Below are 27272 nucleotides of genomic sequence, written 5' to 3' on the forward strand. Positions count from 1 at the left end.
TGTAACCTTACTTCTTGTGGACCTCTTCAAAGCAGTGTCAGAGCTTCTGCACGGGGCACTTAATCTTGATCTCTATTAGAAATCAAAGACTACAGCTGTTCCATAAGCTGGCATCTTTCAGAAGACACCTCTGTCTTCTATAGCTGTAAACAAGGCCTACGATAGGTGTGAGGATCACCAGACTCCAGCCGATTCATAGAGAGGACATGGGTGCAATTTAGGAGCAGAAAGCCTCCCAAAAATGTACACACAATTCCACACAGAGTTGCAAGCAAGCAGGACGTGTTGGACTTCATAGTATATTTGTTATGATTTATTTATTTATAGGCAGATCACTTCACTATTTACAGTACATGAATGTAGAGATTCTACAGTCTTTGTGATGTAAACAAGTAACTCCACGGCAGGGGAGTTTCAAAAAGAAGCCAGTTCTGAAGTATTTACACAATTTAAAATAGAACTTTTATATACCTACCAGATAGATATAGAGAATACATTGAGCAATTTGGTTAAATCATCTACGAAACTATAGAATCTGACAATGTAAAAATACAAGAAAACGTTCTCTCATTTAGAAGGTAGACATCGAAATCACACTAGAAAGAAATATTTCTTTTAAAAAATGACAATAACAAAGGAAAGGCATAAGAATCTATGCCGATTAAGGTTAAAGTATATTACATAAATAAGGACACAACAGAACACAACTGGAGGGAAATTAAGTGAAATATAAAAATCTTCTACTTTTTTTTTTAAAACAGTGAACTAAAAACTTGATTTTATTGATTACAAAAGGCGTCAATCCTGCTGCTTTTACTTACCAAGAAATAAGTTATCACTTAGTTAATACATGTAAAAGAGAAGCAGAATTGGCCCCTTCTAATTATTAGCAGTGTCCTCTTCAAAAAACAAAAAAAGTAAAATCTAGTTTTTATTATAAATAACATAGCAAATGTGCCCCTCTTTTAGGTGAAATTCTTAAACCTTTCTTAAGAAATGCATCAATTTAGTCTCCTTCACTCTCTCTGGCTCACATACACTCATAAACACACGCTGCAAACAGTGGTATTAATTCACTCTTTTTCACTTTTCCAATAAATAATGCCACCTAAAGCACCAGTGGCTGCATTAAAACCAGACTCTCCAGGGGTTTGCCTTGCTATCCACACCAGACATAGTTTCCTCCATGAGGAAATGGGAAACGTTTTGACTTTTTTGGGGGGCGGGGACCAAAACCTTCAGTGTAAATTGACCCTTCAAAAATTCAATAGGCTAATCTAGTAGTACAGGTGCATTTTTAGACATGTGAAGCTCTGTGAAAACTGGCCTACCCATTCTCTTCAATGTTGTGTAAAGCTTTGAAAGACAGAATTCTGCCATAATGAAGAATATGGAGCAACCTTATTTCTTTCTCTTTTTTTGAGCTCCATTTGCTCATTGGATCACAGCCTAGGTAATGGATTGGGGAAACCTGTGACCTTTTGAATGTTGTTGGGCTCCAGCTCCCATCAGCCCCAGCCAGCATGAACCATGGTCATGGATTATGGGAGCTGTACCCCAATAACATCTAACAACACAGGCTCCCCCATCAATGACATGTGCTATGCATTCCAAGGACAGAGAACCTAAGCGAGGCTGATGCATTTGATTTAATCTGCCTCACTGGCACAAAGTTTAGAGTGACAGCACGATACCGTGATAAATTCACCCAAGCCAGATTGGATAGCTTGCTCCTTAACACTAGGGCATAGCCGAGTTTTCACTGAGATTCTGCACATAACCTTTTCCCACGACATGCTCATTTTTCATGTGCAGGGAGCGTACGGAGATGCGTTCAATCATGTGAGCCCCCCACCTGCAGTCAGGTGGCAAGCTGACTTGCAGGCTGTTAGTGACAACCTCAGTCATAGAGATCCCATCCCTAAGCTGCATGACATGCAGCAATGCTTGTGTACGTGTTTTTGTAGCATCTATCCTACAACACATTAATTTGTTAGAGCATCATAGGTGCTCACCTCTAGTGCATTTCTGTTGTCCACTATTAACGGTAGACTTCCAGCTATAAAATGCAAAATGCATAAGCCCCCAGGTTACTTTGGGGGAGGGGGCACACTGCCCCCTTAAGTGCAAGGAGGTACCTGCAATCATACGTACATGAAAATGTTATGGTTGGGCCAAAAGTCACGTTAAAATGATGCATGGGCATCAGTGATGTGGGGGAAATGATGCCAGGGGAAATTGTCGAAAAGCACACAAATGAGAACGAGGCCTAAACAAACAATTATTTGCAGAACCTTGATGGGAAAGCAGAAGGCTTTGAATGCTCATATTGCTAAAGTGTGTCACAAATAGACTACCCTGCTGTAAGAACAAATGGAGGAAATGCTCAGCTACAGATTAAGGACTTGCTATTTTCATCTGGCAAATGAAAATGTGTCCTTGCTCTCTGATTCCTCTAAGGCTTTTTGACATGGGCTACTGAGAAAATTGGATGCTAATCATGGAAACACATGACCAAGCTGACATGAAAGTTTCATGGAGGTAGCAAAGCTCAAGACAGTCACTCTAAGAGGGAAAGTGGGATGAACATTTCCATCGACTGACAATGAAAGTGATGTTTGGGAACCCAGTTCTTTTGCATGCATCTTCTTTTTCTGATGCCTGCATTCGCTCCTTTGTCTGGTTGCTGAATTTAGCAGGAACCATTTGCGTTTCACATAAAAGCATGGTTATTTAAAGGACCAAGGGCAAGGAAATGGCTTATGACTTATTCCTATCGTTAAGGTATTTTTCCTAATTAAGAAGCAGTTAGGAGGGACTTCTTTTTCACTCACACATACCCACACGCACACCCCTACATATAATATAGAGATAGTTCTGTTTATTTAAAAAAATAAATGTCTCCCTCATGATTGCCTTTCTCAACACACCCTCTTATTCCGAAACACCCTGGAAAATTGAATTCTTTTAATTTGTTTATTTGGTTTCTCACCTGATCTTGCAAAGGCTTGGTTTGTTTCTGCTGCTAATTGTTGTTATGGCTAGGCCTACCCCTTGAGTACGGGGTCCTTGGCTTTATGCATATTATTAAGAGAAAGAATATGGGAGAAAGTTAGGCAGACTTTGCAGAAGTATACGGAAAGCACAAGAGCGCAAGCTCTTTCTAAACAGGGCAGAGGAAGTAACCGTAAAGGCAATTAAGGTCCTTCTTTAGCTAATGGGGGCAGGGGACGCTCGGCTACTCTTTCTTAGCCTCAACGTGCGGCCACCTTGGGAAGTCAAAATGAGCTGAACTGCACCAAGGTTTAAATCTGCCCAAACATGTTGGCGGCAGTGATGGCTATAGCAATGTGTAAAGCTCATTTTAATTCCCCCAACCTAAATAAGGAATAAACTTCCTTTCCCCCTTCTCATCTCCAACCTGTGCTTTGAACGCAGCAAGCTAGGGGCTTCAGGCTCAGCAAGTGAGCCCTGTGAGGGACTGCACTGTGGTTTTTGGACACTAAGAGAACTAGCTCCTCACACACTAGTGGTGGTGACACTCAACTGCTGATGGCTTTGCTGGTTCCCTTGTACACCACACTAACCCCCCACTACTGCCTCAACCCTCCTGAAAGCAGCAAGCCACTCAGCTGGCGGGATGTCAGGGGAGCACTGCTACCCTACCACTGTCCTCGCAGTATGAGCAAAACGCCTATTGTATTATAGGCCAGGACTGTGGAACCCACCATGCCCATCACAGTATGCCAACCATCTATGGAGGCCTGCAGGACACTTTGACCCCTGACCAGGCCTCTGGCAGGCTGGTAGTTTGGCAAGCCACAAGTTCTGTAGGTCTGTTAAAAAGGTATCCACTCAGCTGCTCTGATTCGTGGGGATGAACTAGGACATCCACTATATCAAAGTGGTCCTTCCGATTCCTGTGCCATTCTGAACTGAGTTTTGGGGTTTGTTTTTTTCACCACCAGAAGCTCAGACTACTTCTTGCCGTGCATGTGGAGCACAGCAGCTTGCTGCTCTACGAAACAGAGGACCCTCCTGAAATATACCCTGAATACAGGCTTGCTGCCTAAAATTCTCCCATCGCATATAGAGCAACTTTCCAAGCTTCTGATAGCCAAGGGTTTTTGCACTGTTTGTATCCCTGTGGCTGATACAAACTTAGTTGTGCTTCCAATAGCCATTAAAATAAGCCACAGGTTACTAGTGTGCCACAACCAGCATTAGATGTCCGTGCTTTTCAAACCATACCACTCAGGCTCTACATTCAACAGTGGTGGATTTACAGCTGCTGCTGCTGTACCCAGCAGCAGTCAGAGGGGCTCAATGCCCCGCCACTACCTTTTCCCTATACATGTGTGCGTTTGTGCACATGTGTGCATATTGCATAAAGTCCTAGTGAAATTTCTCACAAAAAATTAAAATAAATATTTTTATAGGCTTCAGGCAACACAAAGACCACTTATTGCACCTCTCCCTATATCTAGGATTGAGAGGCCATGTGCGTTACAGGACCTTCTTCCCTCCTCAAAAGAGCATGCATGTGCATGCTCTAACATCATTGGTAAGTCCAGCCTCTTAAAAGAAACTTGAGATAATAATAATTAAAAAAACTGATTAAATACAAACCCATGTTTGCAAGCGATCTGCACTGAAGGCAGCTCTTTCTGGAGAGCAGAAGGACTCTTCCTTCTCCTCTGCAGCTGCATTCAACACTTTCAGCATGCTCAGAAATTTGATGCATTTTCCATCTCTCTGACCAAAGCCAGCGGTGAACTTTGATCTACCCTTGTAACCAAGCCAGGAGATGGAAGAATTCCACTTAACGGTTGTAGGGGTGGTTACTTATTTTTCTTCTTCTTCTGTTCGATTGTTCTCTGAAAACATCAGCACAGCACAGGACAGGACAGGACAGTCCTACCCACCCTAAATGTGTCGCTATGTACATTCTACAGTAAGCTCTATAGCAATCACATGTAAACATCATTGTGGTGAGGAAATACTAGGACAGAAAAAGGCAGAGCTACAATGAGGCACTTGTCAACAGCAGATGCTTTGTCTGGGCCAGATTTTGCTCTGGGCTGATCATGAGAGGATCTTGCAATCCATCAGTAAGTTCTCAAATGGAGCTGGTGCAAGCAACATTGAAGCAGACAATATCGTGAGGTTTATTATTATTATTTTTGGCCAACAACACGTGAAATTGTGACATCAGTTACTATATAAAATAAGCACTGTTGTTATTAAAGCTCCACATTAAAAGACAGAAACGATCACATAATTAGAATGGGATAACACATGAGCTGACGCCTTGACCTCATTCATGGTGTTTCTGATGCGTGTGGTCCTTACTGGGTCAATGGAATTACTCAAGACAGGCAAGCATAAGTTAGACCTAAGCCAGGCAGTTGCCAAGGTCTTTGGCAATTTGTACCTTTTGATTCAGATTAAATACCTGCTGGCCGAATTAAGGTTGTTGCATTCTGTACACATGGGGTGGCTAAATGCCAGAGATCCTTTGTGAAAAATAAACCAAAGACATGGTGGCTAATGAAGGTATTAGCAAGGTTATTTGGTCCCCACTCGAAAATGCTATCTCTTGATGCACCTGCTGGTTTCTTGGTCTGCCTCTCATGTCCCTGGACATTGCTTCCAAGTATAGCACGAGAACAGCCATACTGCATGAGGCATTAGCACAGTATATTGTGGCAAGTCCGAGCTATGTTTGAGTGAAACAACTGTGGAAGTTAGATAGCGACTCCTTCCCACTACTCGGTCTTCTGAGCTAGAGGCTTCTACACTGTCTCTGTCCCAGCACCCCGGTTCGTATCAAAGAGCCCCTAAACTAGTTGCTTAAATCACTCTAAGACTTCCTTTGTAATGACTCCTCAAACTTCTGAATATGAGAGAAGCCAGGGAAGAAATAAAGGAGGGCACAAGATCGCCGCCAAGAGGAAGTCAAAAGGAACATCAAATAGGCAGTGACATCCATGCCTTTCTTGACAGGGAGCAGGAGAAAGAGAGAGAGGGGAAGTCGCTTCACAAGGCTTCATAGCAATGACACTATGTTTTATGGCTTATTCCACTCATAAGGAGAGTAGTGTTCAAAATGGAGCAGGGACTGCTGATGAGCCATGTGCTATGTGCCAGCTGTAAGCACTGTGAACTCACTCAGCCCAAGGTGTGAGAATTCCTTTGAACTTTTTTTCTGTTGGGTGTTGCCCACCAGGCAGGAGATTTTGCTTTGGTTAGATGACCAGATGGGTAAAAAACTATTCCTGAGGCTACTGGTGATGTCATGTATGGCCTTAAATGAATTGCTCCACGTTCCTCTACCTCAAACTCCCACATGGACCTGGCGAAACTGCAGCTGCTATCATTAGATGGTAGATGTAATGCAAAGAAACCTCTGGGCATAATTGTTCTGGGATTGGCTCTCAGACTTTCTCAGTCTTGCTGTAGACTTGTGCTCCTGCACTACTGGTCACGATGACTATACAGAGCTTTCAAGTTTAAAGACAGAACGCCTCTTGAGTAACAGTTGCTGGAGAGCAAACAAAAGGACTACTGCCTTCATACATTGCTGGAGAGCATCAAAAGGAGAGGACTATTACCTTTTAGGAATCTAGTCGCCCATGGCACAAAACAGAATGCTTGACTAGATAGGCATTTGTTCTGATCCAGAGGAGTTTTTCTTTGTTCTGATCCAGAGGAGTTTTTCTTTGTTCTGATCCAGAGGAGCTTTTCTTTGTTCTGATCCAGGGGAGCTTTTCTTACGTACCATTTCCCTGGCAGGTGGGGCTTCACTACCTTGTGACCACTGCCAATCCATCATAGACAGCGGGAAAACACACACTCTCCCCTTGTACCTTTTTCTTCCCTCCCCTTCCTCAAAAATGCACCATTCCTATCCACCCAGAGCCAGCTCTGGACTGAGGAATCACAATGTGCCTTGTGCCATCAACAGACAGGGCAGTGGTGATCCCAGAATTCAGCCCAAACGAAACGGAACAAATGGCTTATATAGCAAGAGCACAACATCAGTCGGTCACCCCTTGGTTCGCCATGGACAGGGCTGAAGCCAATTTCAACTGAGTGGCCAATTGGAGGGCACCCTTTGGGGAGGGCCACATCTGCTGACAGGCAAGTGCCTCATTACAGTGCATAGTTAAAAATCAAGGAAGCGGTACAATAAATCTGAATTACAGTACATCTGAGCCATAAATACATTATAAGTATATATTTCTTTCTTCTATTAAAAATTAGTTTACAATCCTGATTCTATTCACAATTAACAATTTCATCATCACACACTACAGACAAAAAAAAAGTTATGGTGAACACAGCTGCAAATCCACGGCGGAAGTGGGGTAACGGTGGGGCAGAGAAAGGGGCCGGACAAGAAGGGGACAGGAGGCTTTTGCAGGCTCATCCTAACACAACCAGTCAGAAGCAAAGATACTAATGTGTGGCAGTGGAACATCAACACCATGGGGACTCACAGACAGAAGCAGCTTGTTCAATGTAAACATCGATTTAAAGGGACAGCAGTCTCTCTCTCTCTCTCTCTCTCGTTGTATACTTAATCATTTCTTTGAAAACGTAAACATATTGGAAGTGCCTTGACTGAGGTATTGAGGTATTCCTCAAAGGTTAAGGCTGTTACCGATGTAGGCTTTCCTGGGCCTCCTGCAGCAGGCTGTCGAAATCCATGGTCTCATATTTGCTTTTTATCAGAGCTGGGGAGGACTCTTCTGTGTTGGAATCTGGTGCCACGAGAGAAGAAGTACACATGTTGGTCAAAGGAAAAAGCAAAACCTGTTAAGCACCCCCCAAAAGAGGCAGAGAAGAGCCATACTATGCATTCTCTCTCTCTTGGTTTTTTTTTTTAATACTAGCATTCCTCAGATATTTGGTGTGGAGGAATTACGTAATTACTACACAACATGAACTAAGGAGGAAGGAGAATTCCCTTTGGCCCACATTTTTAAGTGGGTTAGTCAAATACACACCTTCTGGACTAATAATGTGGACTGTAGTTCAATTATCCTTCAGGTTACAATTCCCAGCTCAGCAAAACACCAAAATGTGTGGTTTTTTTTTAAAAAAAATACTTTTCAAAAATACTTTTTAAAATACAAGTGAGGAATAGGAAATTCGATTCCTGATTTATTCCTGCTGATTGTGTTTTGCAATTCATTTTTGTGCTGCTGAAACTTTTGTTTTTGTCGCTGTTTATTTATTGTGTTCTTTTTAGAAAAATAGTATTTTTTTAAAAAAGTAAAACGCCATACAAGGTTCAGCTTCATAGCATATATTAAGATAAATAAGAAATACATACACAATATATATTTCAGTATATAATTGTGTTATTGTACAGTCTTTCCTAATCCTAAAATAACACATTGTATAAGGACCTATGATTGCCTGATGAATGCACTCTACCATTCCATTAGTCAATGAATAAGCTCCAGTTCTGTTAGGTTTCGGCCTACATTCTTTCATTGTTATATAGCTTGTAAGCTTAGTTATTCCTGCAAATTCAATACATTTTTGCCTCCCATTCTCAGTTGGAGCAGGAGCATAATCTCAGGGTCATGGGCAAAAGATTCCTGCATTGCAGGGGGTTGGACAACATGACCCTCACAGTCCCTTCCCTTCTTTTCCTAGGATTTGAATGTTTTTTCCAATATTTTGAGTAACATTTTACAGTGTCTATAATAATGCAAGACATCAGTTCTCCTAGCTGGTTTTTGTGTGTTTGTCAATACAAATAAGGTAGGTCCTAAATATTGCGGTACTTTTTATTTTCCCTATTATATTCTTAATCTGGGATGTGTTTGGGGTTGGTTTGCCTTTTCATACAACCATAAAATACTTTTATTGTATTATATAGCTGCTGTATACTGCTTTGGAGGCCCTTCCAGTAAAATAAAAAGGCCTATAAATTGGAATATAAACAACTACAACAAAATAGTGACAAGCCAGAGAAAGTGAGCAAGCTGAAGCTCCATCGAATGTCTGTAATAACTCAAGGTATTCCCCTATTAGCTAAAACAAACCATCAATGATAATAAATAGAAGTGAACCTATTGGGCCGTCAATGAGCATTATGTACAAATGATAACAAACACAACGGGAGACAGCACAGCAAAGAAATCTTCACCACTGAAACAAGGGATGGAGGAGGACGTGGACCGCTTTGGAGTGACATGGGGGTGGCTTACCCAAGTCGGTGTATCTGGTCCAGAAGAAGTGCCCAAAGCCACCGTAGCTCAGCTGGAACAAGGGCTCATTTCTTTTCCTTAGCGAGGCACCATTCTTCAAGGATAAGGCGGCATGTTCTGAACACCGATACGTGATGAAGCCATATTTATCTCCCCTGAGGAACAAAATGAAGAACTTAAGCATAGGCAACAATTTACTGCCATTTATTTGTGCTACGTTTTTTGTAAACCTCCAAAAGGACACTGGTCTCATTGAAATGAATGGACATGACTAAGTGAGGTCCAATAGTTTCAACAGATTTACTCTGAGTAAGGCTTAGCTGAATACCACCCTCTAGTTCTCCTTGCATGCCACACTTTGTAGGTCATTAGAACCCTTGAGTTCAAATATATAGGCCTCCACATTTCTCTTTATTTAGGAGAAAGGGGGACTCGTTATTTTATAATCAAGCAGATCCCTAGAACAAAAAGGATTTCAGAGGGCAACAGTCCCATGAAATAACACTGGAGAAAGCATTATGTCTCTTTAAAATCCTGTGAAGAAGCATCTCTTCAGATCACCATTGTACCACAGCAGCAGACACTTTCCCAAAGAACAGACATCTCCAGAGTCGCCCCCACAAAAAACACTCTCCAGCTTTCAATCCCCAGATAAGACCGAAGTCCTGCATCTCATGTCTCACAGGATAGACAGGCTAGGTTCCCGGTGCTTAGATCTCCAAAAGTTCCTGCTGGTTCTAGCAGCGAGGGAGGGGGAAGCATAGCTTTGACCCACCTTTTATTCCTGGTCAAAACGCAACACTCAACAATCTCTCCGAACACCTCAAAGCGCTTCTTCAGTTCAGTGGAGCTCATACTGCTGGCAAGGTTTCTGATGTACACTACGCGGCCTTCTCCCTGTTCAGGGATGAGAATAATTGCTTAGGCCTGTCCTGATACAACTCTTTCTTCTTCTTCCGACTGAACTCTTTCTATCCCCCAACCTGCTTTAACAACAAGGCAGTATGATGTTGTGTAACAAATGCACAAATTCTATCTGCTGAAATAGCTCTTTGAGGAGTAGCTGCCTGCTAGCGCTTCACGGCTAGTTTGCCTATCGTGCACCCTTTATCATCTTATTTTATGTCTCCCTTTCAAAAGTTGCAGCTTTCCCCCATTTCAGCTTCACTACAAAGTTGCCATGGAATCACAATTCCCACTGCTCTCTGTAAGTGCCTGTTGATGAATTCGGCACCAAGTTTCTCCTGGGTCAAGAACTGAATCTGTTGCCGGTTATGTTTACTTTATTTCTTTCTAATTCATCATCTTAAACTGGTGTTGGGCCAGGAGATACTGCAACATATACTGTGCCACTCCTACTTGGAGTGGGAGTCAAACCAAAATTGCTTTGTCCCTAAATTCAGATGAATTCTCAAAAGAGGGAGTCAACCGATCTGGTTGGAAACCGCACCATTCCCACTTGATTTATTACAGAAGCTCCCACATAGCAAACAGGTCACTTACAATGGCTTTTTCTCTCCTCTTCTCCATCTGTCCAACAGTTCCATCTTGACACTGCTTGCCATTTTCGTATCTGTTTGATAAACAAGAAGGCACATGAATTTAGTCCTGAATGGACTCTGGCTGGTCTGAGCGCTAGAAATCACAAGGAAGTAGAGGCACACTTGTTGCTTGCAAGGACAGGCTCACAGCACAAAGAATGCTGTGTCTGCAACAGCAGGCTTTCAAAGACAAACGCCAGAATCCAGCATAAAAAGGAGAAACGGCAAGGCAAGGGAAAGGGTGGACAGAAATAAATTTGCAGAGCCTAATATGCTTCAAAATTATTCTCCATGCTTAGGTACAACCAATTTGAGTCTTTGGCTTCCAATTCTGATGCAAAAGGTCTTAAAACTTATTTCTGCCCACCTGGATGCTTCTTCCCTCTTTTCCCCCTTCTATCAAGAGTATTTCTTCTGCAAAGGGAAAGACTTGAGACATTCACACAAGGGGCTGGCAATCTAGTGGAGCAAACTGCTAATGGAAGGGGGAAGGAGATTGCTTCCTTCAGTCTCTTCTGCTACTGCCTAGGCTGTTCCCGAGGGTTCTCCAACTTTCCAAAACAGATATTCAGGAGATGCAGAGGAGAACTGGCAAAAATGGCTTCTGCTGCTTCTGTGAGAGGCCCTGTGAGTGAAACTTTGCTCACAGGGATCTCTGGACCCACCCAACCCAGTCTCTTTCAGAGTAATCTATAAAGCAGCATGAATGTGCACGGCACCTCCTGGAGAAACATAAGCAAAAAGTCAGCACCTGTGGCAGAGGGCCACCTGTAAAGCAGAAGGTACCTTTGTGAAGGAGCCAGTAAAGACCAGCCAATGCAACCCACTACAATTTTGCTCACTACTGGTCTCCCTGAGCCCTTTCGCCAAAGACCCTGTGAACTCACAATTGTGCAGGGAAGCCCACCTGCTTGCTGGAGACCTGGACCTGCAGCACGAAGACTCAGAATCGGACCTGCTTCGGGAGCAATAGTGCAAACTGGCCCTGGAAAGAGGGTTCTTGTAGGGGCACATCTTGGATTCCAATGGACTTGTGCAGCACTCTTCCTCCTCCTCCTCTTCCTCCTCCTCCTCTTCCTCCTCCTCCTCTTCCTCCAGCGGGGAACCAATCTCACTGCAGCTGTCCTCAAAGACCGTGTCATATTCAGGTGTCTTGCAGAAGGCCGCCTCCCCGGCATCGAGGGCACTGTCCAAGAGGCCAAAGTGTTTTGTCAAGCTGGCCCTGATCTCCTGGTCCCTCAGCTGCTGGCTTCCCTCCTTCACTGAGGTCCCATTGACGCCCTCCTGACTCTCGTGCTGGTAGTGCACATCAGGGGCTCTCCGCTTGTGTTTGTTTTCCACATGGCTCAGGGGCTCCCAGGATTTCAGCACCTTCCTCTGGAGCGAGGCCTCGGGCTTCAAGACCTGGCAATAGTCGTGGTCGCCGAAAGAGCGTGAGAAAGGGCGCTTCAGCACCCCATGTGGCTCGGGGTGGGGCAGGTGGGGGGTGGACCGACTCAGGTGTGCGTACAGCTCTGTCCGCACCGGGTGCTTCTTCTGCTTCTTCCCGGAGGCTGCCCTGTCCCCCATCATTGGCTGTGGCTCAGAGCTGGTGATGATGGCAGTCTCCTTGGCTGGCCTCTGGTGAATGTCTGGCTTATACAGGTCCTCCTCTGAAGGCTTGTATGGTGGAGTAGTTGGTGGTGTGAGACCTTATCTCCCCCAAGGAAGCAAAAGGATAAAGGTCTTTCAGTACAGAAGCATGAAAGTTAAAACAAACAAGAAAGCTGCCTTGACAAGGGGAGTTAGACTTGTTCCCTCATTGTACACCACCACATCTGTTAAGCCAGAGTTTCCCAAACTTGGGTCTCCAGCTGTTGCTGGACTACAACTCCCATCAACCCTAGTTAACAGTACAAGTGGTCCAGGATGATGGGAATTATAATCCAAAACCAGCTGGAGACCCAAGTTTGGGAAACCCTGCTTCAAACCCTGCTGCATAATTGATTCTGGGCCAGCTGCACTTCTGTTTACAGCTAGCTTCTTGTCTTGGGGAAATGGTAATAGCAGTTCTCAAGGAGTTGGTGAGGGTACAGGCACTTATGTTAGATAGCTGCCATTTCAGATGAAGGGGGTCCCTTTCCTTCAAGTCAATGGCTTTATGCAGAATTAACATCCTGAAGTCCCTAGCTGACCATGAGGTCCTTGGCACTGGCCCACCTTCTCTTCACATTTTGCAGGATGTGGCAGACTCTTAAAGCGAATTCCACCCTTACCTGCAGTGCCACACAGCTCTACGGTCAGAACTTGCTCGAAACTGCGCTTTCCAAATGTTGGTTCTCTAAAGAGGAGGAGAAAAGGAGAGTGTAGAGGTCATGGAAGAGATAAGGTGTATGTTAAAGATGGAGACATCACAATTCACATACTAAACCAGAAACAAGGAAGCTGTAAAGATAAAGTGACTCTGGCCAAACCTTCAAGGGTCAGTTGCCATGTCGAACAGGTTTCTAAATGGCCATGCAACTGGTAAGGACCAGAGAGCAGGGAATAGTTCCAGGTAACTATGCAGTGAAAGTTTTGCAAACTAGAAGGAAACAGCTCTTCATGAACACCCTTATAGGCTACTACAGTGTCACAAATGACCAGCATATGCTACTAAAAAGTGTATATGGGCTAATACCATTTGTGGACTTATTTGCACACAATTATGTTATATTTTCATCCATACATTAGGGCACAAGGGAGAAACGTGCTAAGAGGAAGGCACGCTTGGCAAACTCACACCATGATCAATTCCCACCCGGGAACCTATGTCCCCACTGTGGAAGGACATGTGGATCCAGAATTGGCCTCCACAGCCACTTACGGACTCATGGTTAAAACTGTGTTTATGGAAGACAATCTTACTCGGCTACGAGTGATGGCCAAAGAAGAAGGGCGGCAAAGTTCTGAGACAGCCATGTGCCAGGTTCCTGACACCTGAGGCTATCTTCCTCCACTAATAATATGTATTTTTGGTATTTCACTTACGTTGTTGCCAAGGGCAGCGACAGACACCTTGGTGCTTCTGAAAGAAAAACAAACAGGAAAAAGCAGAATGACTCAGTGAGCCACATCCGTGCCTTTGAACTGGACTAGGTTGCTCATGAGAAAGCAGATTAAGACCAAACAAAGCAAGATTGGATCTTCTGAATCTGACATCTTTTTTTAAAAAAACACTTAAAAGGCAGCAGGGAGATAATTGTAGTTTTTATGTAGTTTTATGTAGTTTTTCAATTTCATTGTCCTGCATGGGACAGTGACAATAAAGATATATCGTATCGTAATTGGATCAGGGTTGCAGGGCTGGGAGAGCAGGGATTAGTCCTACCTGTTTGTGCAGTTTCCCTGATTTAAATCTGCCCTCCCCACAAGCTGCTATTGGGAAAAAGAGAGAGGCCTGTAATGCCTGCCTTTAACCCCTGCCCTCAATAATCAATAGCAGCCATTGGGGGCGGGGGCGGGGGCGGGGACGGGGAGAGTTAAATTAGAGAATTGCCACAGGGAAAAGGACTAACACACACACACACCGCCCAATACTGAAGCTCTAATCCAATTCAGGACTCTCTACTGTTGTTTTAAGATGTAAAAGGAGAGACACTGAGGGTCTGATCCTGGGTTTCCCACACCACGCCTGGTTTGCTCCTTAGTCACCTGGGTTGTAAGAAGCTGGAAGCTCAGAGTTCTAGTGTCCTCTGCAGCTCTGACAGTTTAAGAGTCCCTTCACAGAGTGTGTGCAACTTCTAAAGATACTCCCATCAAACTTTGCCAGTACAGTCATACCACAGGTTACAGATGCTTCAGGTTGCGTTTTTTCAGGTTATGGACCTGCTGAAACCTGGATACCAGAACGCTGCGGGTTGTGAACACTGTGGGTTGCGAATGTGCATCCCGCACGGATCACGTTCGCAACCCGAGCGTCCACTGTACTGAATTCCTCTTTTGCCACAACACTGCCACAACCCACCCTCTCCGTGCTCGATGAGCTTTTACAGGATATGTTCCCTGTGTTTGACTCAAAGCATGGGCCTTCCCTTACAGGAAGGGACAGAGCTCAACTGAAGAGCATGTGCCTTGCTTGCAGAAGGAGCCAACCCACAGTATCTCCAAGTAGGCCTGGGAAAGACTTGGAGAGCCACTGCCAGACACTGTGGACAACCCTGAGCTGCATGGACCATTGGTCTGGCTCAGCATAAGGCAGCTTCCTATGTCCCCTCCCATGTTCCCCATACATTCAGACTCTGACTTAGGGTACCTGTCTGATGCAAAAGGGCGCAGCACTGGCTCTCGCTTATCTCACATGCTTCGCTCTCCCCGGAGCTCTCTGGTGAGGGGGTTTGCAGCTCCATCGGGAGACTCTGATACCTGTCCTCTGCCTCTCCTGCACCGCTCACTTCAACCTCTGCTGCTGGTGCTTCCCTGTCAAAGTTCTGCAGAGTGGAGGAGCACAGGGACAGTTCTGGGGAGGCCACTTTGTTTTGAGGGGCTGTGGCCGGATCAGGGGGAGAATCGTCAAGGAACGAAAGCCAGAGACTGAGCTCAGGGTTGAGTCTTTTGGAGCGCCGCACGGCATAAATAAAGCTCTCCTGCTTGCGGCCTGCCTTCCCAAAGGCCAGCTGGGGCCGCTTTGCACAGTCTTCCTCCTCCTCCGCAGGGACGCCGGTCTCTTCCTTCACCTCGGACTCCGCTTTGAGGCCCTGCCTGGGCTCCGTTTTCACCTCTGGTGGCATTCTGCCCGTGGACTTGCATGCCTCCGTGGATCCCCCAGCAGCCTCGGGCGGCGGAGCTCCCGGAGCCTTGGGTGGCTGCAGCCTGGTCAAGGAGGCGTATGCAGGCTTGGCCAACCGGTATGGCTTGCTCACATCACACGGGAGGTCTCTGGCAAGCAGCTCCTTCAGGATGGAGAAGCTGGCTGCGGGGGCTCTGGGCTGCTTGCAGCCCGCTGAGAGGTGCCAAGAGCTGGGTGCGCAACTGTCCTTGCTGCAGAGCGGAGGCCGCTGCAGGGGGCAATCCGGCTTGGCCCTCTTGGACGGGCTGTGGAAATGCTGGTGTCTCACATCGGCAAGGTCTGTGGGGGGCAGCTTTCTGGGGGGAAGGCAGTAAGTGTGCATGTAGCGGATGAGCTCCACAGTAGCGTGCAGCTCCTTCTCTCCGGTGCCTTCCTCGGAGGAAGACGGTGGAGTCGCTGCCATGTTGCCGCAGGGCAGCAACTCTTCACCGGAGTCGCTGTCCTCTCCATGGTGGGCACAATAACTCTGGGGCTCCGTGCCGCCACTGTGGCACTCGTCCGGTGGCCAGTTGTCCTTTGTGTGTGGGCAGTGGGCAGTGATGGAGGTGAGGTGCTTATGAAGCTCGGTGCAGCTCCGGCTCTGGGCCTGGAGAAAACTCGGCTTTCGGTCTCGGACACCGTCCACCTTCAAGAGCAGAGGGAAAAGGAAGTTAGGCTAACCAAGAATGAGTTTCTTCCCAGCCACACCATAGACAGAGTCCTCATCTCCTCATCACATTCCATGTTTGGTGGTTACAGTAAGCAACTGCAGCAGATTTCTGTAGAAATGTTTACACCCCAGAAGATTTTATGGAATCAATAATCTACTGTATATGAAGAACTATTCAGCCTCTTCTGTGCTCACCCTGGTAATTTATCAGTTACATTTCATTAATGCCTATAGGATCTGTCTGATGCAATTTTATAAAGCAACTACTTGTACCCTTTGTGTAACTTATTTCTTCTCATCTACTTTCAGAGAACTTGCAGAATCTGGCTTTTTCGTGTCAGATTCTAAGGTAGTAAATGAAGGGCCTTGCATCCAAGCCACTAAACTGTATTTGTCATCGTCTTCTTCTTCTTCCTCAGCAGCCAGGTTTTTGGTAGCAAGCAGCAATACTACTTTCCAGTAAAGGTTGCTGCTTAATGCAAGCCTCACTCTGCCCTGTGTTTCAATTCCTGTTACACTGACTGAGCAAATACTGTGGGCATTTATCAGATGATGCCTTTGACACCACTAATAATGAGGGGAGCATTCGTTACCACCATGGTCAAGGAGGCCCTTGCCCTGCCTGAATCAGAGAAGAAAATGGATGATGAAAACTTATCTACCTATGCATGGATCTCTGCTATCTCTCAGCACAAAGCCTATGGCATATGTACACAAGCTAAGTAATGGGAGGACATGCCCGTTCTTTAAGAATCATATATAAGAGTCATCTGTGCACAACTTGAAGAGAAACAATAAAAGCTGGGTGGAAGTTTAAATTGATTCCATCCTTATCCTCCTATGTTTGTGTATGTGTAAATATAACAGAAGAATAGGAGGGATATAACCTGTTGAGATGCAGAGCCTTGTTCCTTAGTGAATGCCCTGGGTAGGAGAAATCAAATGAAGATTTGGAGAAGCTGCTGGAAGCTAATACAGGGTTTAAAGAACTGGGCAGGAGAGATGAGAAAGGAGAGGATGTATGTACACTTTTCAACAGCTCCTTTCAAGAACTACACAGAGCAAGAGAGATCAAAGGGATTCTTCACACCCCTTGCATCAAATTTCTTTCTAGCTGCTGTATGTGGCAAATAGTATTGATTTGCCTCCCCTTTCTTCCAGTTGGCATGGAAGGGTCACTGTCTCTCTCTTTCTCCTCCCCCCCCCCTCACTTAGCCCTGCCTTTCCCATGCAATCTAAATCCACTTGCCTAATGCACTGCACAATTTCCATCACCCAAGTGGAAAATCTTTAATGGCATCTTGTGTGGATTTCAGGGGATTAGTTTAAATGACTGGACTGGTTCTGCAACTGTACGTGTAGCTCTTTGCCCAGCTAAAGTCAGTTCAGTCAGCTGCTGGGAAGCTCCATTCTAATTTGGGGTCAAGGATGAGAGTGAGAGAGAAGAGGGGAAAGATCATCATGACAAAATTTAAAGACGAAGGGAATCTGGGGAAAATAAAGAGGCTCTTTGTATACCGCACTCCAAAGGGCACGCAGATGAAAGCCTTCTTGTTTTGAGAAGGCTCACTCTGATATCACTACCAGTGTCCTGTTTTTTCTCTCTCATCTCTCCGTTAACCCAGGTATGGCCAGCTTCTGTATTCATGGCTCTTTATTCCTGCTACGCAACCCAAATTCCTCAAGGGTAGACAAACCGTACAATACAGTGGATTCCACCTGCCAGTACTGGTCTCACAGTTTATGGAGCATGTGTGCCTGGGCACCGTGGCTAGGGCACTACTAGAGTGGCCCAATGCGAGAGGACAGGGCTCCTGCAACATCCATAAATGTGCATGACAAGCTACACTGGCTGAAATTCCCTCTCCAACACCACCATTAAAGGGCACAGGAGCCCAGATTTCTTTTGCATCTAGCTGCCCTAGCTGCTTTCTTCAAATCCCCACAGAGAGATATAAATAACGAAAAGTTTTTTTAAAAAAATCCCTTGCCTCTTGATAAATTTAGAAAGAAAAATAAAATCTCTATGAGTGAGATTAGGGCAAGCTTTTTTAAACCACCCCTTGATTAACATTTGGTATGTTCACAAGGGACTGCATAAAAATGCATGATGGCCTGTCAATGGATGACCTTTGGCTAAATAATAAAGATTTGAAGATCCAGGGTACAGTACCACCTCAATTTTAAAGGACAACAGTGACATTAAAAAACCAGATTTAAGTCAACATGACCAAGATGCATTGTTTTTGCTTAAAGTAGTAAGCAAAGGTCTTGCTTAGCTAGGCCAGGGTCCCATCATGCACCCTAAGTAGGGCTACTCCAATGGCTCACTTGGATGCTCCAGGTAGTGCAAGATGCAACTGAGTCACCTGCTGGCCCTCTGGTGCCACTGCCCCAACAGCTGCCATTAGTTCAAACTGCTCAGATGACACACACAGGGCACGGCCATCTCAGCCTAAGTTCCACATGCATTCAATGTGAAATCAATACCACCCTCACTTTGGGCAGCATGTCATGGGCTTTCAAGCCCCAACTTCTGAATGCATCTCAATTAGATGATCGATGGAGGCTCTGCTGTGCTTGAAGCACTGTGGCCAAACATGCACAAGAGGGCCTTTTTGACTGTGGCACCTTGGTTGCACAAAAGGCCCGCTTGTCTACCTCACTGCTCACCTCCTGGCACACAACCAACCCCGGGCTTATTCAGGAAAGGTTGTGAGCTGTTTAAGGCTGCAGTCCTATATACACTCATCTGGAAGTAAATCCCACTTTCTGAGTAGACATCACCATGATTACACTGATAAGAGTGGCCATGGGAACTATTTTTGCCTGCTACAACCTTTTTTGTTGGTGAAAACGTTGGTGAAGTTAAGCCATTACTGCAAGCAACCTCAAGTGTTTTGAGGAGAGGCAAGACAGAAGTCATTTAACAAATAAATAAAACTTTACAAAACACTTCTAACAATACTGATGGGAGTGTGCCAGTGCTTACTAGGCCCTCCTGACCATACTTCTTCTGTTTAAAATGGGAGGTGAGCTGTAATGTACAACTTGGATTTAATCTTGGGTAAATATAGTGCGGTGTGCTATCTTAGGGCAAAGGTTAGGGTTGCTAAGGCCAAACAATACCTTTGTACAGGGTCGCTGGGGTCTGGATTTGGGAGTTCCTTGACGCCATGTGCTCCCCTCTCTCTGAACCTCATAGCTTGGAGGCACATTGGATGGAGAAAGGAGCAACTTCTTCAGCTGGAAAGGGAAGCGGTGAAAGAAAGAGTCGGAATTCCTACATGAATGAACAACCACGTCTGCTTAAATTATCCCAGGTCAACCCTCCTGCTCTCCTCTAAGCAGGAGTGGAGATCCAGCCCTCCCACCCCCACAACATGAGTTTTGGCAGCCACAGATGTTCGAAGAGTCACATGAATCAGGGTCATGGGGAGGCTCCAACACACGCTGAGACTGAAAGCAAACAGGGGCTTGGAAAAGACCGTTTCCGAATTTATTGCCACCTGAGTTGGGTCTGGCTTGCAGTTCCAACTGGCATTGGATACTTACCAAGACCCAGCTCCATGGAGGCTCACTGCCTTGTTGTTAAAGCTCATCAAGGTGATGACAAAAATTCATTCATAGCTACGTGCAGCGAAAAAGCCTGCATGCGTGACCATCACATATGAGGATCTGCCTGCAGGTTTTGTGCCATTTTCCTACATGGAGGTGCTGTTCATATAGCAATTATATAGCATATGAAGAATTCCTGAAAGAGCCGCACAAAAAACAAATCATTTTTGCAAAAAACCAAACATCTTTCTGGAGAGCTCTTTGGCTGCAGGTATCAAAAGTTCAAAAGTTACTTCATAGGGAAGGGACAATGGCTTATCAACAATACTCATCGCATGTTATACAAAACATTTCACAATCCTTCTCTGGGTACTCCTCCTTAACGTCTCTGGAGTATCTTTCAGGGAAACCAAGGTGTGTGCCACTTACTACTAGCAGTGGTTGGCAGGGTGGCACAGGCAATGCCTAATGTCACTGCTGCTTACCATGGGGGGGGGGGGTTTGCACAGAGAGCTGAGTCTGGTGTGGGTGCAGTGGCGGGAGCCAATCTGATGCTCCAGCCACCATGCCTACACCATGCTGAGCTCTGCCTGCCCTGCCCACCCCTCTCCATCTTAGCTCAGTGTCAGGAAGTCAGTTGTGCGGTGCTGCTGTGCCAACTGCTGCTACCTCTGTCGCCTTCTCTAAGGAGGACCAGACCTGTCATGGCACTGAATAATCAAATCAAGTCTGATTGTGCAAAATGAACATTCTGTTGCCATAATTAAACGGTGGGACACCATTTGTGGAGTTAAGTGTCCCTCGATGGCAGAAACTCCCTAGGTACAGAGGAAGACATGTGTGTGTGTGTGTGTGTGTGTGTGTGTGTGTGTGTGTGAAAATTATCCTGCCTAATCTTAAAAATTGGCAAGTCCTGGATTCTGCAAGCATGCTGCCTTCATGGCAGCAGAGATTCAGGCACCTCCACCCCAGGCTCTCTTAAGTAAAACGTTGGAGGGGGAGAGAGATAGCTCTTTGCAGTTTGAAGAATCATGGGTGTTGTTGTTGAACTGGCTTCTGGATAGTGAGGTTAATTCCCACCCATCCTTTAAACCCTAACTTGTGATATATATTTTTACGGGCATCCAATTTGCGTCAAGGAAGCAAGTGCATCAGCGCCTGAAAATCAATCAGTGGGATGTAACATTCCAACATGGCCTTTGATTGATTGATTGATTGACTAATTGATTCATCAGCTCGAAAGTCTTTTGAAGATGCACGTTCTGTCCAAATACCAAGTATTTACAAGGTTCTTTTTTTAAAAAAGAAATAAATATAAATATGAACCTTTGGACGAGTGCTATTTTAACCCCATCAAGGAAGTTGTGGGCAAAACAGCAGACTGAAAAATTATCTTGGGGTATCTGGTATCATGACCTAAATGTTCCTGATTACATGGCTAGAATATTTCAGTTTTGTTTTTTTTTAAAAAAGGGGGGAGGCGAGGTTTCACATTCCACACTCTCACGTTGAAGGCAACATGGGATCCGTTAACATTAATGCCAGATTTGACTCTTGTGGGAACGTGGCAGTCGGGGGAAATCTTCAAAGGCAGTCTGGAAACTCAAAAAAGCTCTTTAACAATTAAGTGTACGATGGAGATTCAATCAGTCAGTTCCCACGGTCAAATGCCTGCTTTCTCCATCACAATTTTAAGTGAAAATTTCTGCTGTCTGATATAATATATATGTAATATATATAAATGAAAAGTTTATTTCCTTCTCTCCTGCAACGTATACATCCTATATATACACATATGGATTTGTGTGATATATATATCTATAAATATATAAATATTATACACCCACACACATGCACACTTTTGTGTGAAGTGAAAATGCCATATATTTCACCACTAGATGCCGCCAGAACACTTTTAGAAATCATGACATTCATTAATGACAGATAAGGGAAGGGGGAGGAGGGGGAATAGAGAATGATAGGCAGGAGCCTGTGGGAACATATGGAGTCCTCTAAAACCAACACTCTTGTAGGATGATTTAGAGCATGGCCAAGTAACAGAAGGGTGGAGGGTCGAAGGCTCTGTAGCCTCCGGCTCTGGGCATGTGCTAAGTGAAAACAGGTTCTGAAAATGTGGCGTTCTCCGTGAAGACGCCATCCACAGTGCCCTCTTCCCCTTCCACCACTCCTTGCAGGTTTGCTAAGAAGGGATCTCTGACAGAAGTCACAGAATAGCTAGGACTTCAAGCTTCACCAAGCCCCCAAAATCCAGGAGTCACAAAAAGGGCGTTGTGCATTCTTCACTTCTGTGTATCCTCAAGGGAGCAGAGAGCAGGGCAGGGGCTGGAATATGGCTCTAGGCACAGAATTTGGCTTTCCAGAGAACCTCTTCAGTGTAAAGGCAAGCTTCAGGTTCTTGAAAGCGTGTAGGCAATACCAGATGAAATCTCAAAAGTGTGGGAAGTAACTAAACTTCTGGTTGTTGGCTGGGTAGGAGTGGTGGTAGTCCTAGTTCCTAAGACTAGCCAAAGCAGAATAAAATTACGCCAAAGGAAAAATACGCAGTCTGCTTGATTTGCATAATGCATAGTGGTCACAGACTCCAGATTTTCAGTTATTTATTTGGGAAACCTGGGCTAAGCTTTCAATTTGCTATACATGCAGAGATTTCTTTTCCATCATTTTATTCAGGATATCATGGTGCACAATACTTTTTCTGTTTTTTAAAGCAAATAAATACTAATTTATTTGCTCATTTTCTCGTGTTCTTCTATTATAGAACACAGGGCGACCCAGCCATGGAGTGTTGTCTTTGTCTGTGCCCCCCCCCCCCCCGCCCCCGGCACTGACCAGACCCAGACCTGCCTAAGCTTCAGCAAGGTGGTGCAGATACATTCAGCCCTGACCATAAGGGGATACAGCAGATCAGCGACACTAGCCAACCTCATAGCGAGGAGGGAGCTTTTCTCACGCCTCTGATCATGCGAGGGATCAGCACTTGGAGACAGAGAGTGGAGGGTGGGAGTGGGCGAGGAGGAACGGGGGGGGGGAATGTTGGGAAATGAGATATATCAAAAAAGAGAAAGAAACAGCAGACAATGAGGCACCACTGGAGTGGGGCTTGTTTAAAGATGATTGCAGCTCTGGAATGCATCTGATGCCATTCACACGCCTGACCCGCACTCGATTCCCCCTCCCCGCAACGGTCACACTCTTTCCCCCATGAGGATGGCAATGGAGCAAACCGGAGTGAGAGCAATGGTGCAGCACATGTATACGTATACAATAACAGGTATATGCTTTTTGTATTGTTATAATTGTAAGCCTATAATGAAAAAATTCAGACCTTTGCTTCCTATCATACCCATGCAGCCGGCTTATCAGAGGCGCATCCAAATCCACCTTAAACAGTAGGAAGTGGGTTCTTACTAGAGACAGCTCATCAACCTCTGGGGCCAGAGGAGGCCCCCTCGGGAGAGGGGCGGCAGGTTTGGGAGAGGGGGTGAGTGACGTGCAGCCGCTGTTGGGCATGTCCCCCTCGTCCATAGGTCTGAAGGCGGCCAGGCTCATGTCGTCTCCCTGGATGTCATCCAGTGTCTCGGTGAGAGCCGCCAGCAGCGCTTCATTCTCGCTGTCAATAATCTGGTGGGAGGAGTCAGAAGAATGAGAAAGAGAGAGAGAGAGAGAGAGAGAGAGAGAGAGAGAGAGAGAGAGAGTGTTACCCAATCAAAATGCCTCCTACAAGAGAACAACTCAAATGACATCACATTAAAGGGATGTGCGCAGGAAAGGAAACACCATGCAGACGAAACCACTGAGGCTGAATATATCACTATACAGTGGGTACCTAGGTTTAAGAACAGCCCTGTTTACGAGCTATTCGGTTTACAAACTCTGCAAAATTGGAAGTAGGGCCCCGGTTTGCGAACTTTACCTCGGTCTAAGAACGGAATCCAAGCGGTGGAAGGGCACCGGCGGCGGGAGGCCTCATTAGGGAAAGCGCACCTCGGTTTAAGAACGGTTTCCGTTTAAGAACAGACTTCCGGAACCGATTAAGTTCAAAAACTGAGGTACCTCTGTATTGCAAAAACAATCTATGAACCCTAAGATACATAGGGTTGTATCCAACACTAGTCCTACTCAGAGCAGATCATGGACATGACTGACTTTCACCCACCAACTTGAATTTGTCTATTCTGAGCATCCTTTAATTGCATAGAACCCACATGGAGTTTATTAGAATCCAAAATGTAATAACACACTTACATTTGTACATCATCATATAGCATCCATATGTAATCCCTCTGCTACGGTTTTCTTCCTTCCTTCCTTCCTTCCTTCCTTCCTTCCTTCCTTCCTTCCTTCCTTCCTTCCCTCCCTCCCTCCCTCCCTCCCTCCCTCCCTCCCTCCCTTTCTGTGAAAGCAGGCAAGGAAAGTTCTGAGAAGCCTTTAACAGTGTAACCCATCCATGAATATAATTTCCACGATTAAAGGTTTTATTTTTTAACAGCATTCACCTAGGTTTGTTGAGATATGATTTGATTTGGAGGTGAGCTTTATTTCTGCAAGAGCTGGAGATCTTATCTCTAGCTATATTTCTGCTTCCGAAAAGGGTTTATGTTGGAAGGATTTTGCTGTCTGACTTACAGCTGATGCACATTGTTCTTAAAAGAAAAAAATAAACTACAAATCCCTATCTTAAAATAACAGATGTCAGTGAGGATTCCCTGATTTTCCTGCAGACATTTCCCCATCTTTGTTGTTTCTGGCCTACTTTGCATCCCAATTCTGCGGAGGTTTCCTTGGAAGCAAGTCACACTGAGTTCAGTAAGACTTACTCTCAGGAAGATATGCCTAGGATTGCAGCCTTAGAAATGTTTCAACCGATACAAATGGCGCACTAAAGGAAGGCTGTAAGTTTAATGAAAGAATTGATCAACTAGCACACTTGCACAGGCTAAGCCGCATTGAACTCAATGGGATTCAGTTCTAAGTAAATATGCGTAGGACCATACTGTACAGCTTTGATCTCAGATTAAAATTTGCCCCTCCATTAGCTGCTGGGTCTGAGGCTGAAGGGTACAAACTTCACACAGACTGCACATGCATAGCTATTCCCCTCTTCTCTGTACTAAATTTGATAGAGAAAAACCCAACAACTTACATCCAGCTTTTCCTCCCAGTTTATATCCATATCTATCAGATATTTTGCACTTGATGACAAAGTTATCTTTTAGCAATAAAAATCACAGGCAACTGAAGCGCTCAGTTGGAATCAGTGGACACGATCCAACCAGAGGCAGGTATTGTAAAATCTTGATTTCAATGAAAGAATTATATGCACATGCACAAAACTCTGCCCCTTCAATCAGTGGGGCTTTAAAATTGCTTAACTTCAGCTGGGTTGTCCCCACTGTCTTACTGGGTTTTACTGATATGTTTACAATCAGCCTGAAGCACACAGGTTTATCACAGAAGCAGCTTCCCACATGATTTGCCTTCCCGGTGACAATCACGCTGTAAAGGTTGTAGTAGAAACTGGCCTTACTTTGGCTTGGGCGCCATACCAATGAATGATGGAATTGGTGAATTTGAGTGTCCAGTGAAGAAAGAACTCAATAGAGGGTGGACCATGAGCTGACAGACCCTATGGGGAAAACTCTCATCCATCCTGCATCTGTAAGAAGCTTTGGGTCACAGTCAACTAACTTGCTGCGCTAGTGGAAGCCAGTGCAGGGATTACCCCTAGTGCAACGGGACTTCCCCTCTTTCTTCCCCCTATGCCCTCCTCAAATTTGCTCCACAGGGTCAGGGAAACAGCCAGAACAGAATGTGGGGAGAAGGAGAGGGGAGGCTGCTCTGTCGGACAAGCAGAAATGCTTCCGCTGATGAAAGGATCCCCTTAGCAATATGATGAATACAACCCTTGGTGCGATTACAATCTTAGAACTGGAAGTTAGCAGATGATAATGGAACCTAACCCTCTGTTTTAAAATGTGTTTCTCCATGCACTTTGCCACACCCCACCACATCTTGCAGATTAATCCTTGAGGTCTAGAATTGACTCTATGCTGCAATGAGGTAGAACCAGCGAAGTGCCTGTACAGTTTAAGACATGGTTTAGCAAATCACCTCTGACGACTCAAGCAGAGGTGCTGCAGTGGCCCGAAAGCTATTGGACATCCCTGGTAACCGCTAGGAAAACCACTAGGAAAACCGGCTGAGGGTGCCAGTTTTTCTAGTGGTTAATTTCAGGATGATTCATTTGGAACATGACAGTACACAGGGCCATGTAATCTTGCATCCCACTTTTTATGTACTCAAATCAAGCAGTTCCCTAAACTGCACAGTTGCAGATATCTGAGTATGATGAACACTGGAATCATTCCTGGAAATCCAAAGAGTAGATAAAAAAGAACACTGTTGAGTTCAGATTATAGCTAAATGGTTCAGGGGAGGGTGAGAGCCAGTGGATTTTAACAACCAGATGTTTTGAATAACAAACGTTTTGCTGCTATTCCTAATTTCCCAAGCTGAATTTCCCATGCAGCTATTTTACAGTTCTTTGATTCTGACCTGTCACAGCCAATATGTTTAAACTTTGCAAAAATCAGGTCTGAGACTGCAGGACTCCAAATGTTAACTGAAAGACAGTCATGCAGCATTTTGCTCTTGACAATTTCAATGTTATTATTTGCTTTAGCATTCCTCCCAACATAATGGAGTACTGTATCACTTCTCTGTACCTGAGGTTATAAAGAGTTGATGAAAAGAAAGAAAGAAGGAACTTGTTTCAAAAACAAAGTTCTTTCTTTCCTTCCTTCCTTTCTAGAACAACAGGTTGATAAAGACAATGCATGCTATGAGTCTGAAAGTGTCAGGACTTGGCAAGGTCCAACTTCCAGTATACGGGCTCCTGGGACCTGCAGGAGCTGCCTGTCACTCCAAAGCAAGTGAAGCCCAAATAAAAAAGGTGTCTATTTCCACAGCAGAAAACACGGGAGGGAGCAGGGCAGGGTTCTAAGGGCCTGAAGGAAGAGAGAAATTTTGGAGGCTGGGGTGGGAGAAAGCTCCCTCCTTCCAACCCGCCCCCCCCCCCGAAATTTTAACAGCACTTAGAAAGTGTCCTCATGCTAGGCTCTAAAGCTAGGGCTTGGTGGACAGGGATTGGCCCTTGGAGTCAGCTGGTGCTGCAGCTTAGTGGGTACCTTTGAAGCACAGTGCTCACTCTGCCAGGTTCGCAGTGAAAACTGCGCATTGGTGGCGCAGGAGGTAAGGTGCCCAAGCCTGGCTGTAGAATTTCATTAGACTTTGTTGTTGTTGTTGTTTAGTTGTTTAGTCGTGCCCGACTCTTACTGACATCTTATTGAGAACCTTGCCCTGATGCCTTATTGGCTAAGCGTGCAATGCAAATGCCCTTTGTCGTGAGCTGTGTACTTGTGTGTGAACTAGGTGGAGGTGCTCCTTTGTCCAGCCCTGCCAGCTTTCAC

At 45.1% G+C, this 27272-nt stretch overlaps 1 protein-coding gene across 1 annotated transcript in view; it reads right to left on the reverse strand.

Moving 5' to 3' along the window:
* Window positions 1–298: 298 nt before the first annotated feature.
* The window catches only part of PPARGC1B (PPARG coactivator 1 beta), a 103987-nt gene continuing 77013 nt past the window's right edge, over window positions 299–27272 (reverse strand). Inside the window, exons 3-12 of the mRNA XM_083481884.1 lie at window positions 23212–23424; window positions 19354–19470; window positions 15042–16200; window positions 13778–13814; window positions 13024–13088; window positions 11676–12459; window positions 10731–10800; window positions 10003–10124; window positions 9228–9382; window positions 299–7766 (exon numbers count right to left, since the gene is read on the reverse strand). Of these exons, the coding sequence (XP_083338010.1) occupies window positions 7663–7766; window positions 9228–9382; window positions 10003–10124; window positions 10731–10800; window positions 11676–12459; window positions 13024–13088; window positions 13778–13814; window positions 15042–16200; window positions 19354–19470; window positions 23212–23424 (2826 nt within the window). The 3' untranslated portion in view covers window positions 299–7662. The remainder of the gene's footprint in view (window positions 7767–9227; window positions 9383–10002; window positions 10125–10730; window positions 10801–11675; window positions 12460–13023; window positions 13089–13777; window positions 13815–15041; window positions 16201–19353; window positions 19471–23211; window positions 23425–27272) is intronic.

Source organism: Podarcis liolepis (genome assembly GCF_965112155.1).
Source record: "Podarcis liolepis genome assembly, chromosome: 2".
Classification (NCBI taxonomy): domain Eukaryota; kingdom Metazoa; phylum Chordata; class Lepidosauria; order Squamata; family Lacertidae; genus Podarcis; species Podarcis liolepis.